The 23,747-nt window shown below is 46.9% G+C and overlaps 1 protein-coding gene across 4 annotated transcripts in view; it reads right to left on the reverse strand.

Annotated features, from left to right (window-relative positions):
* The window catches only part of LOC138789062 (dimethylaniline monooxygenase [N-oxide-forming] 2-like), a 45,236-nt gene extending 21,680 nt beyond the window's left edge, over nt 1-23,556 (reverse strand). The window contains exons 1-7 of one of the 4 annotated variants that reach the window (XM_069967600.1): nt 23,466-23,542; nt 18,242-18,335; nt 16,944-17,081; nt 11,781-11,999; nt 5,822-5,984; nt 3,283-3,425; nt 1,629-1,828 (exon numbers count right to left, since the gene is read on the reverse strand). In XM_069967600.1, the coding sequence (XP_069823701.1) occupies nt 1,629-1,828; nt 3,283-3,425; nt 5,822-5,984; nt 11,781-11,999; nt 16,944-17,075 (857 nt within the window). In that variant the 5' untranslated portion in view covers nt 17,076-17,081; nt 18,242-18,335; nt 23,466-23,542. Of the gene's footprint in view, nt 1-1,628; nt 1,829-3,282; nt 3,426-5,821; nt 5,985-11,780; nt 12,000-16,943; nt 17,082-18,112; nt 18,165-18,241; nt 18,336-23,465 lie in introns of those variants that run through there. The other 3 variants (XM_069967602.1, XM_069967599.1, XM_069967601.1) reach the window with 3 other exon arrangements.
* Nucleotides 23,557-23,747: the final 191 nt, after the last annotated feature.

Genomic DNA, 23,747 nt, shown 5'->3' on the forward strand with positions numbered 1-23,747 from the left:
CTCTCACAGCTACTGTTATCCTGCTCCTCCCATTCCTGCATTGTCAAGTCCGGCAGGAAGTACCCGCTCGCCCAGTGCGTGACGTTGCAGGACCAGGAGCTGCAGGAACCGGTCTGTGAGCAGTGACGCTGCACTGCGGAGGCATTGGGACAAGTATGGATTCTTTATTATGTTCCCCTCACCCCCGGCCGGCTTGGGATGTTTAGGTTCGGCCCTGGCAAATATCCGCTACTCATGGGCCACTGCTGTGTACTTGCCCCCCAGGCTAAAGTTTGCCAGCCAGCCCCTGCACCCCCCCATATAGAATAGCCTCCTTGTCCATCCCCCCTCATAGAATAGTCCCCTGTGCATCCCCCTTCATAGAATAGCCCCCCTGTGCATCCCCCTTCATAGAATAGCCCCCCTGCGCATCCTCCCATATAGAATAGCCACCTTGTGCATCCCCCCTCATAGAATAGCCCCCTTGTGCACCCCCCCTTATAGAATAGCCCCCCCTGTGCATCCCCCCTTATAGAATAGCTCCCCTGTGCATCCCCCTCATAGAATAGCTCCCCCTGTGCACCCCCCCCCTCATAGAATATCTCCCCCGTGCATCCCCCCCTCATAGAATAGCCCCCCTGTGCATCCCCCCTCATAGAATAGCCCCCTGTGCATCCCCCCTCATAGAATAGCCCCCTGTGCATCCCCCTTCATAGAATAGCCCCCCTGTGCATCCCCCTCATAGAATAGCCCCCCTGTGCATCCCCCCCTAATAGAATACCCCCCCTGTGCATTCTCCTTTATAGAATAGCCCCCCTGTGCATCCCCCCTCATAGAATAGCCCCCATGCACCCCCCCATATAGAATAGCCTCCTTGTCCATCCCCCCTCATAGAATAGCCCCCTGTGCATCCCCCTTCATAGAATAGCCCCCCTGCGCATCCTCCCATATAGAATAGCCACCTTGTGCATCCCCCCTCATAGAATAGCCCCCTTGTGCACCCCCCCTCATAGAATAGCCCCCCCCCCGGTGTGGCAACATGTTAATGGGTTTAAAAAAAAAGAAAAACAACTCACCTCTCCTCGGGCCGGATCTTCAGTGTGCAGCAGCTTCTCCCTGCTGCTGCAGCGCGGCGGCTCCTCTCCTCTCCCTTTCCTATCAGGTCCTCAGCGGCGCGTCAGGGAAGTGACGTCACCGCTGGGGACCTGATGTAGGTGCCTGCAGACGTGCCTGCGTACAGCACGTCTGCGGCTCCTGGGGGGATCAGGCGGCCCGAAAGAGACTGAGGGAATAGCGCGGCGGCCGGCCGCGCTATTCTTTCAGTCTCAACTACTGCAGAGAGTCGGCCGCGGGTCGCGGCCCACTCATTGGTGGGGAAGACCGGCCCGGGGGGCACATGCCCTCCTGCCCCCCGGCCCAGCCCGCCCCTGGGGGACACTCTGTAACCTGGTGACATGGGACACTCTGTAACCTGGTGACACAGGACACTCTGTAACCTGGTGACATGGTACACTCTGCTTACTAAATGGTTTGCTAAAATTATTTTTTTTTTTTAACTCAGTAAAATCCTCAATTTTATATATCTATAGAGCCTACTAACCTAGTGTCGCCTGTATAAATCAAAATTGACATTATTATCTTCAACGTACGTGTCTTTAGGTCGTAATCCATAATTGTCATGGTCAAACCAGCTGTTCATCTGCTTTGCATTCAGTTTGTGTAAGAGTCCGGCAGGTAAAGAGTTCATAATCCAGAAATGGCAGCGTGTTTGGAGGGACATATCTAAGGGAAGCCCCTTGTGAAAAATGCGGCTTAACACCCATGTCCCCTCCCTGGTGCTCACATATACCTGAAACAAGAACCAAATACTGAGTCTATACAATGAAGTATAATAAACATAAGGGTACAAACCCACTTGACGGATTTGCTGCGTGAATCAGTCTTAAAAATAAGCAGGCAAAACGCAGGTTGGCTTTATACAATTGTTCTGCGTTAAATACGCAATTGCGTATTTTTGAAGAGTGAAGCTACATGCATTTTCGCACAGGTTGTTAACAACTGATGCTTTGCTAACAACAAGCTTCACGCTTCAAAAATACGCAATTGCGTATTTTAACGCAGAACAATCGTATAAAGCCAACCTGCGTTTTGCCTGCTTATTTTTAAGACTGATTCACGCAGCAAATACGTCAAGTGGGTTTGTACCCTAAAACACAACCTGTAGATGGAGCTGTTATGTTTCAGCTTTTCTATGTGTTCTGAAGAAGAAGAAGAAGAAGAAGAAGAAGAAGAAGAAAAAAACACCTGTAAAAGTAAAATTTTATAGTTTTTACACTTAGGGTATGTTCCCACTTCGCGCTACGGACTCCTTTTAAAGTTCCACCTGTCCCATTGACTCAATGATATCTGCTCAAAAAACTGACGGATGTGAATAAAGCTTTTAGAATATATGTTTACATGACAGCTTCCCTTTGTCTTCTCGACAACTTGACAACTAATATGGTATTCTGCCTTAAAGGGGTACTGGTGTTTGAAATTGGTGTCACAAAGTTATACAGATATGTCAATTACTTCTATTTAAAAATGTCCAGTACTTATCAGCTGCTGCTGTATGTCCTGCAGGAAGAGGTGTATTCTCTCCAGTCTGACACAGTGTTCTCTGCTGCCACCTCTGTCCATGTCAGGAACTGTCCAGAGCAGCGGAAAATCCCCTTAGAAAACCTCTTCTACTCTGGACAGTTCCTGACATGGACAGAGGTGGCAGCAGAGAGCACTGTGTCAGGTTGGAAAGAAGATTTTTGGGGGTCAGTGCTGTTGGTAGATGTTAAAGGGTTACTCCCGCCCGGCTGTATTTTTCAGATATGGCCGGGGAGGGGGTGGTTATGGATGGTGGAGGTCACTTACCTTCCTGGTTCCAGCGTCGGGTCCTGGATCGCGGCGCCCTGTACCCCCGTCCCGCGGCCGCTTCCTGGTCTGAGGTGCCGCACGAGACGTGACGTTCAGCGGCCGTAGTGGAGTCCTGCCTCAGCCGCTGAATGGCTGAGCTGCCTTAAGACGTCACGTCTCGTGTGGCAGCTCAGACCAGGAAGCGATCATGGAACTGGGGTACGGGGCGCCGCAATGCGGGACCCGACGCAGGAAAAATACGGCTGGGCCGGAGTACCCCTTTAAGTGCAAATAGCGGGCCAATCCCTTGGTTTCTGTGTCACTAGCATGATCTAATGCATCTTGCAGTCTTCCTGAGAGAAGTCATGTTTGTTGTTCTATAAAGTAACATCTGCACATAGAAAGAGAAGACCTCACCTGTTTCGCTACACCACTGATCTCCACAGCAATGTCCCCGGCTGAATTTCCAACTCCTACAACCATCACGGTCTTCCCTCGATAATCTTCATATTTCTTATAGAAGCGGCTGTGGATATATCGGCCTTTAAAATCACAAATACCTGACGACAGGATAGAAAAGTAAGTCAATCCGGTGGTGATAGATGACTTGTGGTGCTTAATGCGATGAAGTTTACACAATCTAGAATTGTGGAGATTACAGAGTTGCTGGATTAGCGGATATGCCCGAATAAACATCATAAATAAAAGAGAAATTAACAGGTCATTTCTCGTGATTGATTTCATATTAAAAAAAAGCCAGTGTACCGCCATATATGGATTAGTCCTTAAAGGGGTTATTCAGCGCTACAAAAACATGGCCACTTTCTTCCAGACACAGCACCACTCTTGTCTCCAGTTTGGGCGGGGTTTTGCTGCTCAGTTCCATTGAAGTGAATGGAGCTTAATTGCAAACCGCACCTAAACTGGAGACAAGAGTCGTGTTGTCTCTGAAAGAAAATGGCCATGTTTTTGTAGCACTGGAGAACCCCTTAAAAGGGGTCCTACAAAGTTAGAAAAATAGGCCACTTTCTTCCAGACACAGCACCAATCTTATCTCGAGTTCAGGTGTGGTTTGTAATTAAACTCCATTCACTTCAATAGAACTGAGTTGCAAAACCTGCACCCAAACTGGAGACAAGAGTTGTGCTGTGTCTGGAAGAAAGCGGCCATGTTTTTCTAATGCTGGATAACCCTTTTAAGGAGATCCATGTCCCATCAACCGGCACAACATGGACAGAAATCCAATGATTTTAACATTTGCTTAATTTTTTTCTGTCATCTGAACATAGCCTAACGTTGCTATAATAATTTCACACTGGGCTATTTTTGTTACATTCCATAGTAATAGGATTTATAAGCTGTTCGTTGCCGATGAGCAAATTTACAGTACAAACGAGGAAAATCGATTTGTTAGCTCGGTAATCTGCTTATCAGCACTTTTGAAGTCCATGCCATTCTGCCCTAGTTGCCTGGAAAAGATGGATTCAATCATGGGAGAAGTTCCCCAAGACTGGATCCAGCTTTTCCAGGCACCTGGGGTGGAGCGGCACAGAGCAGCATGGACTTACTTCAAAAGCAACAGGCTGGCAAGCAGATTGCCGAGCTAACAAATCGATTTGCTTCGTTTATACTGTAAATTCGATAATCTCTTTTGCCAATTAAATATTTTAAATGTAATGATCACCGATATTCCTCTTTCCTAATTTGTTTCATCCCAACTCAACTGCAACCATACATATTGTGCACTGTCATTATTGCATCTGGGTCATGTCATTACTAGATCTGAGTGAGCATGCTCTATCAAGCCTGGTGCATCTAATGAGCATCGAGGCGCTCAGCTCTGCTTGATGCTCGCCACTTACCAAGAGGGAGGGAGGGAATTATACTTACTTTCCTGGGCTCCTGATGTGTGGGACACCGCTGCAGCTGCTGATTGGCTGAGCGCATACTTCAGGAGTCTCCACTTAGCCAAAAGCAGTGTCCTGCTTCAGCTGCTCTATGGCTGACTACCGATGAATGAACTAAAGGTAGAAGATGCTGGCGGGAGCCCAGGGTGGTAAGTATAACCTGCATCCCCCTCAAACAGAGCACAGTCTGGTCCCGAGAGGGGGTTAAGTGGGGATGCCAGACTTTAACTTTCTGAGAATTTTCAGGTAAACCAGACACCCTTCCCTCTGCCAACCAGGGGACACCTGGTTAAATTTTTAAGCCTCCCATTGACTTTAATAGGGTTTGTTACTTGATTTGAGCAATCGAGCATTGAGAACTGCATGACTTAAGTAACGAGCACTCAAGCATTTAAGTGCTCGCTCAAAAGTAGTGATCACCACTTTTTGGCCAATTTCTCTTGCAGATCTTAGGTCCCTTTCTACAAGGCTCTGACCTCCTTGTTTATCTCTGTGTCCCTCTGTGCACAGTGCTGCTGAAGAAATCGTTTCTATCCTATCTAAAGTGACCAGAAGAGCAGTGATATATAAGGGGAATCTATACAGAATTCTAAATCTCCTCAGACTCACACGCCTGTCTCTTTTGTGTCCTATGATATGCAACTTAATACTGATCTCTTTTTCCTTCTGCTTATAGGAGATGACAGGAAATTCCCTATTACAGGGAGACACTCTGAAGCTGCATCTCATAGAGATACACAGAGACACAAAGTGCCCACACATTTTTATCTCTACTACTTCCCTTATACACATAAATGTTCAGCTTTTAATGAAGGAAATCAGACTAAGCGGCAGTCAGACTTCTCTGGTGGCTGCTTACCTCCCTGAGGACAAAAGTGTCAGACAGGGAAATCCATCATGTTCCAATCATATGTTGGAAGACCCCCATACACCATAGACAATTGTTAGGTTCAGACAACTTTTGACTAATGTTTAATTGTTAGGTTCAGACAACTTTTGACTAATGTGTAATACTGTAGGTCCTTAAATTAAAGCAATCTAGATTTTACCTGGGAAAGATTCTAAAGGTAGATACGGCTCTACATGATGACCATTGCAGATCAAAACAGCATCAAAGCACTCCTTCTTCTTTACACCACTGCACTCTGTTGTGACCTCCCATTGACCCGTCTTGGAGAAGTCTGGGGTCTTTGACACTAAGCAGACTTCAGTCTAAAATGAATGAGAAATAGAACCATTAAGATAATGGAAGAACCCATACACCTTCAATAATTATTGGCTTACATCTATTCCTCCAGTCCACCCCATGCATATACAAGATCAATATTAAGTTAAAATGGTTGTTATCCTATGGTAAAAAAAAAAAACAAACACATTCTGAATACTAGTGGATTTCAACTGGTGCCAGACTATCTCTTTCAGAACCCAATCGTCCAGTCTTGGATGAACACACTGCCAGGCTCTCTTGGGACAAAATACTTCTTCAATAGATAGCAATCCGACGCGTTTCAAGGGTCCAATTTATTAAGTGGTGGACCCCCAAAACTCGTCCCATTGCTATCCATTAAAGAAGTATGTAGAGAGAGCCTGGCAACGTGTTCATCCAAGACACAAGGATTGGGTTCTGAAAGAGATATTCTGGCTCCAATTGAAATCCACTATTTTTCTATTTCTGCATCAAATTGGACTGGCACCTAGGAGGGTGGATGGAGAGTGGACAGAAGCCTAGCCTCGAATACACACAAAGCGATTGCAGTGTCCCAGAACATGCAGACTACTACTCCTATTATGGCCATTTCTATTTCTGTGTCAATGCCTGTTCTGGTAAGTGTTTGCACTGCAACTGCTGCTGGTTTTCCCCTAGTATTCTCTGGTATTGTGCATTTTCATGTGTATTCTCATGTGTTCCTGTGTATTACAGTGTACAGTGGTATGCAAGGCTGTTGATCACGTGACCTGTAACCATGGTTCCTCCAATGGCCGACTAGCTCTGGCCAGGAGCAACCATGTGACCTCCCACTTCCTGCTGACAAGTTAGTCTTCCCCCTGCTTCCAAGCAAGGAGGTTGTGTGGTTCTATCCTCTCCCACAGAAGAGTGACTAAGTCTGCTGCTATATACCAGTCTTCGGCTGTCTCTGCCTGCTCAAGTGACCGGATTCTTTTCTCTCATCTGGGTGTCATTCCGTTATCTCTCCTCATTGCTGCAAGGATTCACAGCAAGTATTATTCTCAAGCTAATCCACCCAGCAACGCTATTTCTCTCATACTCCTACTCCCATCATCCGGCACGTATTCTCACAGCCTATGCAGCACCACTCCTGCTTTATTTGTCAAAGCCTGCTATATACCCGGTTGCATCCGGACAGAACTGTTGCTACTAGTTACTTCATCTATAATAAAGCCGCTGTTACTGAACCCTGGCATTGGTGTCCACTAACTGGTGCCCTGACTAAGTGCAGCGAAGAATCGCATGCCCATCATCACCCGCAGATTCCTCAGACCGGCCCTACAGCTGTGCTGCCCTCAGGCCTATACCGTGACAAGTATACACCCTGCAGCTGCCCCGGTCATTGCCCGCTCATAACACCAGCACTGCGGAAGTGGCCCCCAGGGGCCAGGGCATCGCATTTTTGGCGTCACGAACAGGATCTACCCGCCACGCGGTGTACCAGATCTACAGTTTAATATCGTCTCCAGAGACTGTGCTAAAATTGCCATGGGAGTTCTGATAACTGAGTCGCTGCACGGCTGGGACTGTACACAAAATGGCCGCTTCTTGCTGTTATTTCTACCTGCGCCATCCCCCAGTGACGAGGGGGTTAACTGCCATGCGGCCGAGAAGCGGGAATTGCTTGGCGCCATTGATAATGACTGTGTCTCTCCTGATTGGCCGGCCGCTTCCACTGACGTCATTGTTGCTGGGCAGACTTTGGAGCCTGATCCTCCAGCCTGGCGCTCCTCCCCTTCCTGCTACAAGTTCCGGCCAGTGGAACGCAAGATGGCGGCCTATGAAGAGCACCTGCCTGCAGCCCCAGCGCTTGTGATGCCTACACTGCCTGAGAGTCTGCCTCTGCTCAATCCTGCGTGCCTGCTAATGCCGCCACCCTCCGACAGCGATATCAGTTGGGGCTCTACACCAGTCTCCAACGGTCCGGAGGAAGAGCCTGTCTCCATCGCCAGCGTCTCACCGGGATCTCGTTGCTCCAGCACTCCCGAGGTTGCCTTCTCCACAGGAGGATCGACCTCGCCAGAAAACGATGGATCCGTGAGTACCGGGGTTCCGGGCGCCCCTCTTCCTGCCTCTAGCCAGGGGGATAACTTTAAGGCCACCGGCTACGCCAGTCCCTGGAGGCTCCCCGGGCCCGAGTCACCATCCCTGCCTCAGTGGGTGTTTGGGGACGACCCGGTTATCAAGAAGTTGGCGGATGAGATCAAGCAGGCCCTAACCTTGCTACCTCCGGTGGCTAAAGCCCCCCTCACCATGGCTACTACGGTGACTTCCCCTACCACTGCCGTGGCTAAAGCTGCGACCACCACCGCTACCTACCATGTAGCCCCTACTGTCTCTCCTGTGACCACCGTGACCCCTAGCCTCGTGGTCACAACCGCAGCAGATGATGCTCCTGCTCCGGCTTCCTCCCGGTATTATCCCTGGGAGAAAAAGAGGGGTGCCACTTGGGGTCCTCCAGGACATTTCTGTTAAATGTCCTCCCAAGGGCTGAGTTCTATGACTGTGTTTTTTTTGTGTGCTGTTTCACCATTCCAGTTCCTGCAACGTTCAAGGTTCGTGCCTGGTCCTCCTGACCAAGTTCCCTGTACTAACCAGCCATGAGCTGATGGACACTTACAATAACAAAAGGTTCTCTAGTGCCTGTCCCAGAGCCTTTTACATGGACGATGTCTAATTGCCAAAAAGAGACTCTACCTAACAGAGACACTTAACCCATTCCTTCCTAATGCACTTTCCTGCGATTGTGTGTTCCACACAGGGTATTATTGCACTTATTTCATTATTGTACTTTTTCTACTATTGCATTCCAGTGTTATCGAAGTCTTTGTATTTCCTCCTCTGAGTAAGCAAAAGGTTATTTAGATTGCCTCAGAGTAGAGCGCCTCTTTTGTAAAACAGTATATTTTCCAGTGTCTAAGACAGATAGCTCCTCCTCTGAGTAAGAGAAGTCAGTTTACATATACCTCAGAGAAAGTCCAGTTTATGTAGGAGTGTATTTTCTCATCCAGTCTCATTATTGTCTATATTATCATATCTATAGCTGGAAAGATTTAGTTGAGCCAGTTCGTATGCAGATTTTTCTCAGATTTTCATTCAGATTTCTCTCAGGTTTCATTCAGATTCATGTGAGCCAGTTCTCCTCAAGACCTCGCAGTATTTGTTGTCTTTTGTGTTTCCCTTCCTTTTGTTTCCAGTATTTGTTCGCCTCTGTCTTGTCCCAACACAGTAGTAATCACACATAGTCATACCTAACCTTCACACTTGTCCATACATATTGCACCTTGGATACCTTTTCGTGTGTTTGGCCTGTGGAGTGCTTGTGTGTGTGATTGAGTGGTATGAAAGGGAGCTCCCCATGTATGTTTGCTTTTATTATTTTGTTCTTTTCTCTTCCAGGTATCCAAGACACTACTCAGACACGCCAAGGTAGTACACAGGTCTTCACAGTTCTCTTTTCCAGTAGGGTAACACATTTAACACAAAACCTACTGTCTAACTGGCTGGAATATTGAGGGTCACCCGCCAGCAGTTAAGTTGTCCTGGCTTACACGTCAGATGGTTCACGCACTAGCTACCTGGTCGCCAGAGTACGTTAGGCACCCCTAGGTGAAGTCCTGCCACTAGGGTTTCTCATCCTCTCTCTCTTCTCACCTGTGCCTTGGGCGTGGGAAACACACACCTCATCACACTCACTCTCATCATTCATTCCTGTTGTTTGATTGTCCAGTCTATTCATGTTTGCTGCCTTCTAGATTCGCCGAGGTCGGCTCAAACTTGCTAGGGAGGTATGCAGTGTCCCAGAACATGCAGACTACTACTCCTATTATGGCCATTTCTATTTCTGTGTCAATGCCTGTTCTGGTAAGTGTTTGCACTGCAACTGCTGCTGGTTTTCCCCTAGTATTCTCTGGTATTGTGCATTTTCATGTGTATTCTCATGTGTTCCTGTGTATTACAGTGTACAGTGGTATGCAAGGCTGTTGATCACGTGACCTGTAACCATGGTTCCTCCAATGGCCGACTAGCTCTGGCCAGGAGCAACCATGTGACCTCCCACTTCCTGCTGACAAGTTAGTCTTCCCCCTGCTTCCAAGCAAGGAGGTTGTGTGGTTCTATCCTCTCCCACAGAAGAGTGACTAAGTCTGCTGCTATATACCAGTCTTCGGCTGTATCTGCCTGCTCAAGTGACCGGATTCTTTTCTCTCATCTGGGTGTCATTCCGTTATCTCTCCTCATCGCTGCAAGGATTCACAGCAAGTATTATTCTCAAGCTAATCCACCCAGCAACGCTATTTCTCTCATACTCCTACTCCCATCATCCGGCACGTATTCTCACAGCCTATGCAGCACCACTCCTGCTTTATTTGTCAAAGCCTGCTATATACCCGGTTGCATCCGGACAGAACTGTTGCTACTAGTTACTTCATCTATAATAAAGCCGCTGTTACTGAACCCTGGCATTGGTGTCCACTAACTGGTGCCCTGACTAAGTGCAGCGAAGAATCGCATGCCCATCATCACCCGCAGATTCCTCAGACCGGCCCTACAGCTGTGCTGCCCTCAGGCCTATACCGTGACAAGTATAACCCCTGCAGCTGCCCCGGTCATTGCCCGCTCATAACACCAGCACTGCGGAAGTGGCCCCCAGGGGCCAGGGCATCGCACGATCATTAGTGTCATCCTAAGCAGCTACGACCTCACCAGGTGAGCCTGCATTTGGGTTCTTTCCAACTTTTGCTACCCAAATAATAGGTTTTGCACCTGCAGCGCTGTTGTGTCTTGTTTTTCTTCCCTTTTTACCTTCTGAATACAGAATACTGAGAAAATTATGGGAGCTGTGGGCATTGGCAACATCGAGCAGCTAATAATCACTGCCCACAATCATCTGTGGAAGTATCAGCATGGATGGGCAGGCAGAGAAAGGAAGTGGAGGGCCGCGCAGCAGAAAATGTAGGACCTTTCCTGTTCTCAGGATATCCCCTTTAAGGAAACAGTGTGTGAGACCCCGGGGACCTGACAGGTTTACCGAAAAGCTGGCCACATTATAGAGTATTTTTGGTACCCCATACCTTTAAAGCCTCCACCTACACCCCTGCATGCCTTCCAATGCTCCGCTCTCTGTGGCTCACCACCTCCCTCCCAGACAGTGCCTGACTGACAGAAGGAGGGGGCACAAGCATGACTAACCACTCTCTATGACGAGAAAACCAATCATGACCACCATGAAGAGAGTTGTTTTTTTTTACTCTCTGCGGCGTCACAGAGAACTGAGGAGAACAGTGTTGAAGCACTGCTTACCTGACCTGAGTAGTGTTACGCGAACTTCATGAAAGTGTCCGGGTTTGGCGACTTCTCCAAACCCAAACTTTCTGCATTCAACTTTCTGCATCTAAAGAAGTTGGTTGCCGCCCTTGAGAGTCCTGGAAAACCTTGATACAGTCATATGCCAAAGGCTGTATGCATGCTGCCTACACCTTCTCCAGATGCCAGGAATTTAATGACGGGCGTTTGAATTTGAAGAAGTTGCCGAACCTGGACACTTTCATGAAGTCAACACTAGAAACTGAGGTTCCAGGGACCTAAAAAGCTCCCTTTAAGGGGATAGAACAAATTCCTCCATAAATGAGTGTGAAAAGGGGACCAAATAATAGGACATAATCCTTTGACTGGACCCTCACGGGGCAGCTACCTTCTCATATCGAGACCAGTGGACGTTCAACTCACAGTATAAAGATTGTATCATCATGAGAAAAATCAGGCAATCATGAAAACCTTACCTTGAACTGGATATACTGCAGGAGCCTGAAGTGTGCAGCATAAAGTCTCAGATACTCCAGGACCTTTGAATTGTGCAGATATGTCGGGAAATCTTCTGGCGTTGGGAAGTCACTATAACACATCATCTCTTTGGAAGTGTTGGTTATAACACTGTTGTATAAACTTGCTCTTTTCTCCTCCACTATCTCCTGTAAGTGATTGCATAGAAAATGACCAGCCTTGAAAGGGAACATTAAAAATACAGTATTTTATAGAGCTGGGGGAGCTGGGGGAATTGCTATATAGTTTTTTAGAAAAAAAAAATTCCGGGATAACTTGTTACTTATTTATGAAACTATCTATTCATTCTAGGCTAAGTAGTCAAGTGGGCGTGCAAAGAAGGGGCCCGTGGAGCCTCAGTTGCGAGTCTCAAAACACAGGAATAGACAGATATCCCTCTCTCCAGAGAAGGAAGCCTGTTGCCAAGTGGTGCCTCCCAGTGGAGAAAACACCAAACTACACTGATATCTTGTCCTTCAGGTCCTCGCTCTGTTGTGAGCATTGGGACCTAAATAGGGAAACACCAGGGTGGCCCCTATAAGTCAAAGTCTAACTCTGGTGCGAGTGTAACAGCATAAGACAAGGGTTACCAAGGCTAGGCATCCATCCACAGACAGTTGTTTCAGGGTATTTGCCCCTCATCAGTTATTGCACCAGAGCGAGGACCTGATGGACTACGTATCAGGGTGGTTTGGTGTTCTCCCAACTGGGAGGCACCCCTTTGCAATAGGCTTTCTTCTCTGGAGAGAGGGATATCTGGCTATTCCTGTGTTTTGAGACTCGCAACTGAGGCTCCACAGACCCCTTCTTTGCATATTCAAATTTTGTAGGGGGAAATCAGTGGAGACTCTTAAGTGAGTACTTCATTGGATTTCTTTCACTGATCTCCCTGAGTTCAGTGATTGTTGTGTTTTCTTAGTCAAGTGGGCAGTCCTATTCAGTGATTGACAGTTATGTGTGCATATAGAGAGTTATAAATCACTGCGTAGGACCACCCACATGATACATATCCCAGAATGAGCAGAGATTTACATGAATAAATGGCAGGTTATTATCATGTACCATTTCCCACAAAATGATATAGGCTCCTCCTGCTTTATAACTTGCTGCCTGCAGATAGGACTAAGAGAGGCAAGTTTCTTTTAAGTCTCTACATACATCATGATAAAGATTTAATATATATATATATATATATATATCATAAAAATGAAAGTCTGTCTCTCTGTCTGTCCTTCTGTCTGTCTGTCCCGTATAGACTTCCAAACGCCTGAACCGTTTGACCCCAAATTTGGCACACAGATACATTCGGTGCCCGGGAAGGTTTTAGCGAAGATGTCCCCGCCAGATGTACAGGAGGGAAGGTGGAGGGGGAAGAGTGGCGCCCCATAGAGATGAATGGGAAAATCTCCACACTGCACACACATAATTAGCTGCAGCTGCCCAGAGAAAACGGCAGTTGGAGCCTTAGCAACCAATAGGATTACTGCTAGAATTTTTACAGGGAGTTGTGGTTGCTAGGGAAGCTGCCTCACAACATCCACAGAAATAAGTGGTAGACCCCCCTACTCCATCTATACAGTACATGTACACAGGGCCCCCTACTCCATCTATACAGTACATGTATAAAGGGCCCCCTACTCCATATATATAGTACATGTATATAGGACCCCCTACTCCATCTATACAGTACAGGTATACAGGACCCCCTACTCCATCTATACAGTACATGTATACAGGACCCCCTACTCCATCTATACAGTACATGTATACAGGACCCCCTACTCCATCTATACAGTACATGCATACAGGGCCCCCTACTCCATCTATACAGTACATATATACAGGACCCCCTACTCCATCTATACAGTACATGTATACAGGGCCCCCTACTCCATCTATACAGTACATGTATACAGGACCCCCTACTCCATCTATACAGGACATGTATACAGGACCCCCTACTCCATCTATACAGTACATGTATACAGGACCCCCCACTCCATCTATACAGTACATGTATACAGGACCCCCTTCTCCATCTATACAGTACATGTATACAGGACATTACAGGTATACAGGACCCCCTACTCCTACTATACAGCACATGTACACAGGGCAGTATTACCAGCTGCTGCTGCCCTAAGCGCTAAACCTGAGGACACCCCATCCTCACTCACCAATTAGCATTAGGTAATAGCTCCAGACATCACATTTAACACTGCCACACCAGCCCTGACCAATACCGCCATACTGTGACTGGAAAACACTGCCACACCAGACCTGACCAATACCGCCATACTGTGACTGAATAACACTGCCATACCAGACCTGACCAATACGGCCATACTATGACTGGATAACACTGCCATACCAGACCTGACCAATACGGCCATACTGTGACTGGATAACACCTCCATACCAGACCTGACCAATACCACCATACTGTGACTGGATAACACCGCCATACCAGACCTGACCAATACTGCCACACTGACTGGAGAACACCGCCACACCAGACCTGACCAATACCGCCATACTGTGACTGGATAACACCGCCATACCAGACATGACCAATACCGCCATACCCCCCTCGAAAAGACACCAGATTTTCTGGCAAGTCTGAACGGGAGGGTACTGCCCCTCTGCAAGGTGCTACCCTACGCACCAGACCATGGGTGCCTAATGGCAAATATGACCCTGCAGGTATACAGGACACTACAGGTATACAGGACCCCAAAACTATACACTACAGGTTCACGGGACCTCCACCAACTATATACTACAGGTATACAAGACCCCAAACTTTACACTACAGGTATACAGGACCCCAAAACTATACATTACAGGTATACAGGACCTCCACCAACTATATACTACAAGTATATAGGACCCCAAACTATACACTACAGGTATACAGGCACTCAAAACTATACACTACAGGTATACAGGACCTACACCAACTCTATACTACAGGTATACAGCACCTTCACCAACTCTAAACTACAGGTATACAGGAACTCCACCAACTATATGCTACAGGTATATAGGACCCCAAACTATACACTACAGGTATACAGGACCTCCACCAACTCTATACTACAGTTATACAGGACCCTTAAACTATGCACGACAGGTATACAGGACCCCCGAATTATATACTACAGGTATACAAGACCTCCACGAATTATACACTACAGGTATCCAGGACCCTCAAACTATAAACTTCAGGTATACAAGACCTCCACCAACTATACATTACAGGTATACAGCACCAACTATATACTACAGGTATACAGGACCCCCGAACTATACAGTACAGGTATACAGGACCTTCACCAACTGTACACTGCAGGTATACAGGACCTCCCTCAACTATACACTACAGGTATACAGCCCACCCAACTACACACTACAGGTATACAGGACCCCCCAACTATACACTATAGGTATACAGCCCCCCAACTATACACTACAGATATGCGAGACCCCTAAAAACTATATATTGTGGGTATACAACTATGCACTACAGGTATACACTAATTCCACTGATTAACTTAGATGAAACAATACCTTTAACATGGCAGCCTATGCACCTTAGAACAAATCTAATTAACACACTGACACTTTATACACTCTTTTACTGTTTTAATGGCATTGGTTCTGACAAGAGATGAGCGAGCAATCTTTGATCAAGTATTGCACTACTCAAAAGATTTGCTTTTAGTCGAGTATCTGATCCAAATTCAAATCTACACAAACTTATAGCCAGTTGGGGGCTATAATAGAACAGACGGGATCCCATTCCCTTCCCATCTATTCCAAATATAGCAAAAAGTTTACTTTATATTTAATTAAAATAGCAAAAGTTGGTTCTAATTTTGCTATTGTAAACGAAAAATATCAATACAAGAACGAAAATTTTCTATTTTAATTAAATATGAACTGTTTCAGGGAGTGGTATTCTGCGGTATTAGCAGCTCCCCGGCAATAATACCGCTCCCTGTAATAGTCTATATTTAATTAAAATTTTCATTCTTATATTGATATTTTTCGTTTACAATAGCAATACTGAAATTTGTAATTTTAAAAAATGTAGTTTCAATGAAATACACTGTAAATAAATTAATATATATCATATATTCTTTTATTTATTTATTTATATATTATATATATATATATATATATATATATATATATATATATATAATATATTATATTTATTAACAGTATATTAAATAGAAACAGCATTTTTTTTTTGTTTCAGATTTGCTATTGTACATGAAAAATAGCAATGTGAAAACAAAATTTGCTGTTTTAATTAAATATTAACAATTACAGAGAGCGGTATTATTGCCGGGGACGGCTAATAGCGATAATACCGGTAATACCGCTCCCTGCTTTCCCAGTTGCATTCCAGAGTTGTTTGCATCATTTTCTAAAGGTGTCATTATTGACGTGGTGACCTCCAAGTGGTCGAATTCAGGTTTCCAAGAAAGAAGCATTTTTTTCCTATAGACTTTAATGGGGTTTGATATTCGATCAAATAGTCAAGCATCACGGTCTATTCGAATTGAATTTCGAGCTTTCAAATATTTTACTACTCGCTCATCTCCAGTTTTGACCATTGGATGTAGAAGGTCTGGGAACTCCCCTGATGCCTGTCACATTTATCCTCTTAGTTTACTTCTAACACAAAAAAAAGTCAACCATGCATCTGGTTGTCATGTAGTTTAAGAGATAAATCAATAAAGATGAGAGAAGAGCTGAACATTGAGCTGTCAGGTAGCTTCCTTGTATTAGCCAAGGTGTGGGAGCATAGTTTGGCTAGAATGGCTGCTAGAAGTCCTGGGCCGACCACGGTATTTGCTTTTGTAACTATTTGTTTGGTTCATTGATCTGCCCTATAGACCAGATTCATTTCTACATGAAAGTTCAAACAGTGCAGGATTGTGCCAGATCAGTTGTGACGTCCAGGTTCCTTGGCTGAGGTTGGCAGCTTCCTGAGTGACCTTCACTCGGGTTAATCTCATTGAAATCTTGATAAATATTAAACAGTCAGGACTTATTTCAAAGGTGATCTTATGCGAAAATGGCACAATATTTCAGTATACAGTCCCACTTACTGTGTATCGCCATAGTCCACCAATGTCCTCACTTTTCTCAAAGCATGTGGGGCTCAGACCTTCATCCAGGCAACACTTGATGGCGGTGAGTCCACTGCAACCTGCACCGATGATAGCCACTGTCTTAGCCATAGGGTGCTGAAATCAAAGAAGCAAAGCAAATTTGTTTGTAAACAGAGAGTACAACATGATTCCGCCCGCAGATGTGCACACAGAAATATACATAGAAACAAGTGGGCCTATTCCACGGCCCGATGATCATTTAGCAAGGGCTGCAGGGACATCGTTACCGATGTCCTTGCAGCCCTTGCAGCATACATTACCTAGCAGGGCTTCTCCTCCGCTCCATCTTCATCCCAATCCCGCTCGCTGCATCAACTCCAGAGCGGCCTGACTGAGCTGTCAGACCGCCCAGCCTATCACTGGCCGCGGCAGTCCTGGCCTGTGATTGGCTGAGCGGTCTGACAGCTCATTCAGGCGTCACCGAAGCTGCTGCTGCTGCACGCGGGACTGGGATGAAGAGGGAGCGGAGGAGAGGCCCTGCTAGGTAATGTATGCTTCTTGAATCGTCGGTCGCCCGCCGCACATCGCTATTCGACGCAGCGATGCCCGGTGGGTGACCGATGATTTTAGATGCGGGCCTAAATAAATGATCAGCCGATGACATGATCATTGGCTGATCATTTTCTCTATTCCACCGAGCGATAATCAACCGAATTGGCGTAAGTCATTAGAGGAGTGTAAAGGGTGTAGAGAGAGTTGAGGGAAGAGATGTATGGAGGGGCAGAACTGTGGAGAGCATTGTAAGGGGCCTATTACTATATAGGGGCTGCACAGAGGGTCCTATTACTAAACAGGGGCTAAACAGATGGGCCTAATACTATACCAGGGCTTCAAAGAAAAGCCTATTACTATATAAGGCTACACTGAGCGGTTTTATACTATATGGCAGCTTCAAAAAGGGGACCTGATAACCATTTGCTTTGTTCATTGATTGGCCCTATAAACCAGATTCATTTCAACATGAAAGTTAAAACAGCGCAGGATTGTGCCAGGTCAGTTTTTGACATCAAGGTTCACCTGCTGAGGTTGGCAGCTTTCTGGTCGACCTTCACTCGGGTTATTCTCATGCATCAGATAGCAGAATCATGGTGTGAATGTTCTCTTACCTGTCCTCTAAGACAGTGCTTCCCAACCTTTTCCACCTCTGGGCACACCTTGGAAAAAAAAAAATTCCTCGGGGCACCCCTACTAAATAATGTTCTACAAAATAAGAAAACCGTCATACAGGGACTCACAGGTGACGTCTTCTTTGATCTGAGGAGTCACTTTCCCTTTTCCTCTCCATTCGCCATGATGATTTCTTCCAGCTACTTTTCATCTCTTCAGAACCTGCAAGACAAACAATTTAGGCTCCGCACATTTCTAGCAACTTCCTATCATTTCTCCCTCCTGTCGGCTCCCAAAGTAACTGCACTGTTTGGTGTTATGTGCAGTAAAGCGGCTAGGAATGTGGGATGCCCCCTGTATGTAGGATCCCCTGCTGTGATGAACTAATAATGCCCCCAGAGGTGGCCCCCATATACTAATAATGCCCCCAGAGGTGCCCCCCATGAACTAATAATGCCCCCAGAGGTGGCCCCCATATACTAATAATGCCCCCAGAGGTGCCCCCCATGAACTTATTATGCCCCCAGAGGTGCCCCCATATACTAATAATGCCCCCAGAGGTGCCCCTATATACTAATAATGCCCCCAGAGGTGCCCTCATGAACTAATAATGCCCCCAGAGGTGGCCCCCATAGGTGCCCCCATGAACTAATAATGCCCCCAGAGGTGCCCCCATAACTAATAATGCCCCTAGAGGAGCCCACATATACTAATAATGCCCCCAGAGGTGCTTCCATGAGCTAATAATGCCCCCAGAGGTGCCCCCATATACTAATAATGCCCCCAGAGGTGCCCCCATATACTAACAATGCCCCCAGAGGTGCCCCCATATACTAATAATGCCCCCAGAGGTGCCCCTATATACTAATAATGCCCCCAGAGGTGCCCTCATGAACTAATAATGCCCCCAGAGGTGGCCCCCATAGGTGCCCCCATGAACTAATAATGCCCCCAGAGGTGCCCCCATAACTAATAATGCCCCTAGAGGAGCCCACATATACTAATAATGCCCCCAGAGGTGCTTCCATGAGCTAATAATGCCCCCAGAGGTGCCCCCATATACTAATAATGCCCCCAGAGGTGCCCCCATATACTAACAATGCCCCCAGAGGTGCCGCCATGAACTAATAATGCCCCCAGAGGTGCCCCCATAACTAATAATGCCCCCAGAGGTGCCCCCATATACTAATAATGCCCCCAGAGGTGCCCCCATATACTAATAATGCCCCCAGAGGTGCCCCCATATACTAATAATGCCCCCAGAGGTGCCCCCATATACTAATAATGCCCCCAGAGGTGCCCCCCATGAACTAATAATGCCCCCTGCTCTGCCCCTTAAAAAAAACAAACATCCTACTCACCTAATCCGGGCTGTGGCTGCCGGAAGCAGCTCTCCTCCTCCTCTTCGGGCTCCTCTGAGAGCCGCGGGGACGGGACTTTCGGCAGGCGTGATGACGTCACATCATCACGCCTGCCGGAGAGGTCACGTCCCGGTCTCCCATAGGCTGCTGGCATGAAGCGACGGCGGCCTATGGGAGTGAATATAGGAGCAGGATGCTGACACTTCCTGCTCCTATATTCCGCTTACTTTAATGTTCCGCCCGCTCATAGTGCGGGCGGAACATGAAAGCGATCTGTGCATCCCGAGAAGCTGCGCGGCCGCAGCTTCTCGGGATGCTTAAAGAGACAGCGTGCATTTCCCACCGGGATCCCGCGGCACCCCTGGCGGGTTCTCCCGGCACACCAGTGTGCCGCGGCACCCCGGTTGGGAAACGCTGCTCTAAGACAACGGGTAGAATAACTAAAAAATATAGCAACCAGTCAAAGCTCAGGTTTTATTTTACCGGAGCTCATCTGAGCTGTGATTGGTTGCTATGAGCAAAATCAGACAGTTTTTGTTTTCCTTCTTTATTTATTCACCTCATTGTCATGTGCATTTGTGCATATTTTTTTTTACAGCTAGTATTAAAGCATCCCTGTACCCGCAATCTGACCCCCCCCCCCCCCCCCCCCCAAACCACTTGTGTCTTCGGATAGCTGTTTTTAATCCAAGATCTGTTCTGGGGTCCGTTCGGCAGATGATGCAATTATTGTCCTAAAAAACAACTTTTAAACTTGCAGCCCTGTGCCACATTGCCGTGGCATAGAGTACCCATGTCCTAGGATTGAGACACCCATCCGGCCCTCCTCCCTGCCCTCCTCATTATTAGTAATGCCCCTGGAACATTTTCTCCTATTCATCACCTGTGTGAACACTGCACATGAGCTGGATCGTTAAGGCACCTAAGCAGTGTTCTGACAGGTGATGAATAGGAAAAATGTTGAAGAGGGCGGGCGGGGAGGAAGGACAGAGTGATGTTGCAATCCTAGGGCATGGGTACTCCAGACCAAGCCAATTTGACACAGGGCTGCAAGTTTAAAAGTTGTTTTTAGCACAATAGCCTGCCGAACGGACCCCAGGACAGATCTAGGATTTAAGGCAGCTAACTAAAGGTACAAGGGGTTGGGGGAAGGCGCAGATTGTAGGTACAGAGTCACTTTAATGTATGATATTCAGTCTGGTTTATGTGCACATACTGAGGGAGCTTTAGAGTACAGTCTTATAGTAAGATTCTCTGTGTTGCCCATAGCAACCAATCACAGCTCAGCTTTCAGTTCTCACATTGCTCTTGCATAAATAAAGCTGAGTTGTGATTGGTTGCTATGGGCAACACACAGAATCTCACTATAAGTCAGCGTCATAAATCTCCCCCATTGTATTTTTTTCCAGCCAACCAATGAATGGAGAAGAGGAGATGCTGTAATTTCATCAAAACTTTTGCTAAAGTGGTAAAATAACGCAGCAATAAAAGCACACTGTGTCAATGGAGTGATAGAGTAGTGGAGACGGTTTCTATACTAATCTAGCGCTGCTTATGTTTAGTGGAGAAAAGGGATCAAGCAACACAATACAGCCTATAGGATCACGAGACACAATACATGCTATAAGATCAGGCAACACAATATAGCCTATAAGATCAGGCAACACAATACAGCCTATAAGATCACGTGACACAATACAGCCTATAAGATCAGGCAACACAATACAGCCTATAAGATCAGGCAACACAATACAGCCTATAGGATCAGGCAACACAATACAGCCTATAGCAGGGGTCCTCAACTGGCGGACCGCGGTCCAAACCCGGACCGTGGAGGCCAGCTGTCCGGATCCCTGGTCCCGGGACGGCCCCCATGTGTCCTGCTCCCCACCGCAATGCCTCCCGCCCCATAGGCATACTGTCCTTTCAGTACGCCTGTGGGGCTGGGGGCAGTTTCGGCCTGGCTCCCGGCTGATACGCACTCTCTGGGGATGTCCCGGGGATTCCCCAGCAGAGCGCGCACCAGTGACATCTGAGGTTACTGGTACACTGAGGTTACTGGTGCGCGCTCTGCTGGGGAATCCCCGGGACATCCTCAGAGAGTGTGTATCAGCCGGGGGCCGGGCTGACAGGAGAAAAGAGGAAGACAGCCGCAGCGGGGAACGAGGTGCTAGGTGAGTTGTAGTTTGTTTGTTTTTTTGTCTGGGGGCCATCTATAAGGGGAGAGCGCACAGGGGGCTATATACTACTGGGGGGAGCTCACAAGGGGCTATAAACTACAGGGGGAGAGCACACAGAGGGGCTATATACTACTGGGGGGAGCGCACAGGGGGCCTATATACTACTGGGGGGGGGCTACATACTTCTGGGGGGCTAAATACTATTGGGGGGAGCTCACAGGGGGCTATATAATACAGGAGGAGAGCTCACAGGTGGGAAATATACTACTGGGGGGGCTATATACTACTGGGGGCTATATACTGCTGGGGGGATCTCACAGGGGGCTATATACTACAGGGGGAGAGCGCACAGGGGGGCAAAATACTACTGGGAGGGCTATATACTACTGGGGGAGCAACAGGGGGGGCTATAAACTACTGGGGGAGCAACAGGGGGGGCTGTATACTACTGGGGGAGAGTGCACAGGGGGGCTATATACTACTGGGGGAGAGCGCACAGGGGGCTATAAACTACAGGGGAAGAGCGCACAGGGGGGCTATATACTACTGGGGGGAGCTCACAGGGGGCTATATACTACTGGGGGAGAGTGCACAGGGTGCTATATACTACTGGGGAGAGCGCACAGGGGGCTATATACTACTGGGGGAGAGAGCATAGGGGACTATATACTACTGGGGGAGAGCGCACAGGGGGACTAAATACTACTGGGGGAGAGCGCACAGGGGGGGCTATATACTACTGGGGAAGAGCGCACAGGGGGGCTATATACTACTGGGGGAGAGCGCACAGGGGACTATATACTACTGGGGGAGAGCGCACAGGGGGACTATTTGCTACTGGGGGAGAGCGCACAGGGGGACTATATACTACTAAAGCAGTCACCCCCTTTGTACCCAATATCAAAGGGCCGGTAAGAGAGAAATAACGCCAGTTTTCCCGCTAATAAGCAGTAATTCTGTATGTAGTTGAACGTTTGTGAAAAGTAAAAAAACACGTTTCCTACTGATGTTCAGCTCGGACTTTCACCTGACACCCTTCATTAAAAGTTGTTGAGGACCCCTGGCCTATAGGATCAGGCGACACAATACAGCCTATAAGATCAGGTGACACAAAACAGCCTATAGGATCAGGCGACACCATACAGCCTATAAGATCAGGCGACACAATACAGCCTATAGGATCAGGCGGCACCATACAGCCTATAAGATCAGGTGACACCATACAGCCTATAAGATCAGGCGGCACCATACAGCCTATAAGATCAGGCGGCACCATACAGCCTATAAGATCAGGTGACACAATACAGCCTATAAGATTAGGCGACACAATACAGCCTATAAGATCAGGTGACACAATACAGCCTATAAGATTAGGTGACACAATACAGCCTATAAGATTAGGCGACACAATACAGCCTATAGCATTAGACAACTCGATACGATCTATAAGATCAGGCAATGCGATAAAACCTATAAGATCAGGCAATGCAATACAACCTATAAGAACAGGCAACACATTACAGCCTATAGGATCAAGCGAGGCAATACAGTCTATAATATAGGACCTTACGATACTGCCTATAATATCACAGTTTCCTCTAGTTGCAATGACTATTATAAACTCCTAATAACTTTCTTGCAACAAAAGAATTAACCCTTTAAGGTCTATGCTGTTAACCAATAACCCCTGCAAATACTGTATTATTACTCATACAGCAATAACATTATATGTGGTCAATAGAAAACGTACAGAACAAAGACTCGAAGATACGTAAGCAAATCCAGCCATGTTTTACCGTACACCTCCTTACCTTACTGCTCGGGTGTCTCGGCTGGTTTCTCTTGTCAGTTATGGAGTCTTCCTAGGGAACACGTTACACCATCCTCCTCTGGCAGCTCTCTTGCACCATCTGTTGTCTTCATCGTGAATCTATCCTTATGTAATACGCCTTCATTCCACCAATACACAACTGTATCTGCAGGGAATACTTGGCTATAAACTACCAACCTGTAGTCATAAAATAATACTATTGGTTTAAAGTCAAACAATGAGAATTGTCTATGCCCCCTATGGGCTTGGTGGTGCTCAATCA

The sequence above is a fragment of the Dendropsophus ebraccatus genome, chromosome 4 (assembly GCF_027789765.1).
Source record: "Dendropsophus ebraccatus isolate aDenEbr1 chromosome 4, aDenEbr1.pat, whole genome shotgun sequence".
Classification (NCBI taxonomy): Eukaryota; Metazoa; Chordata; class Amphibia; order Anura; family Hylidae; genus Dendropsophus; species Dendropsophus ebraccatus.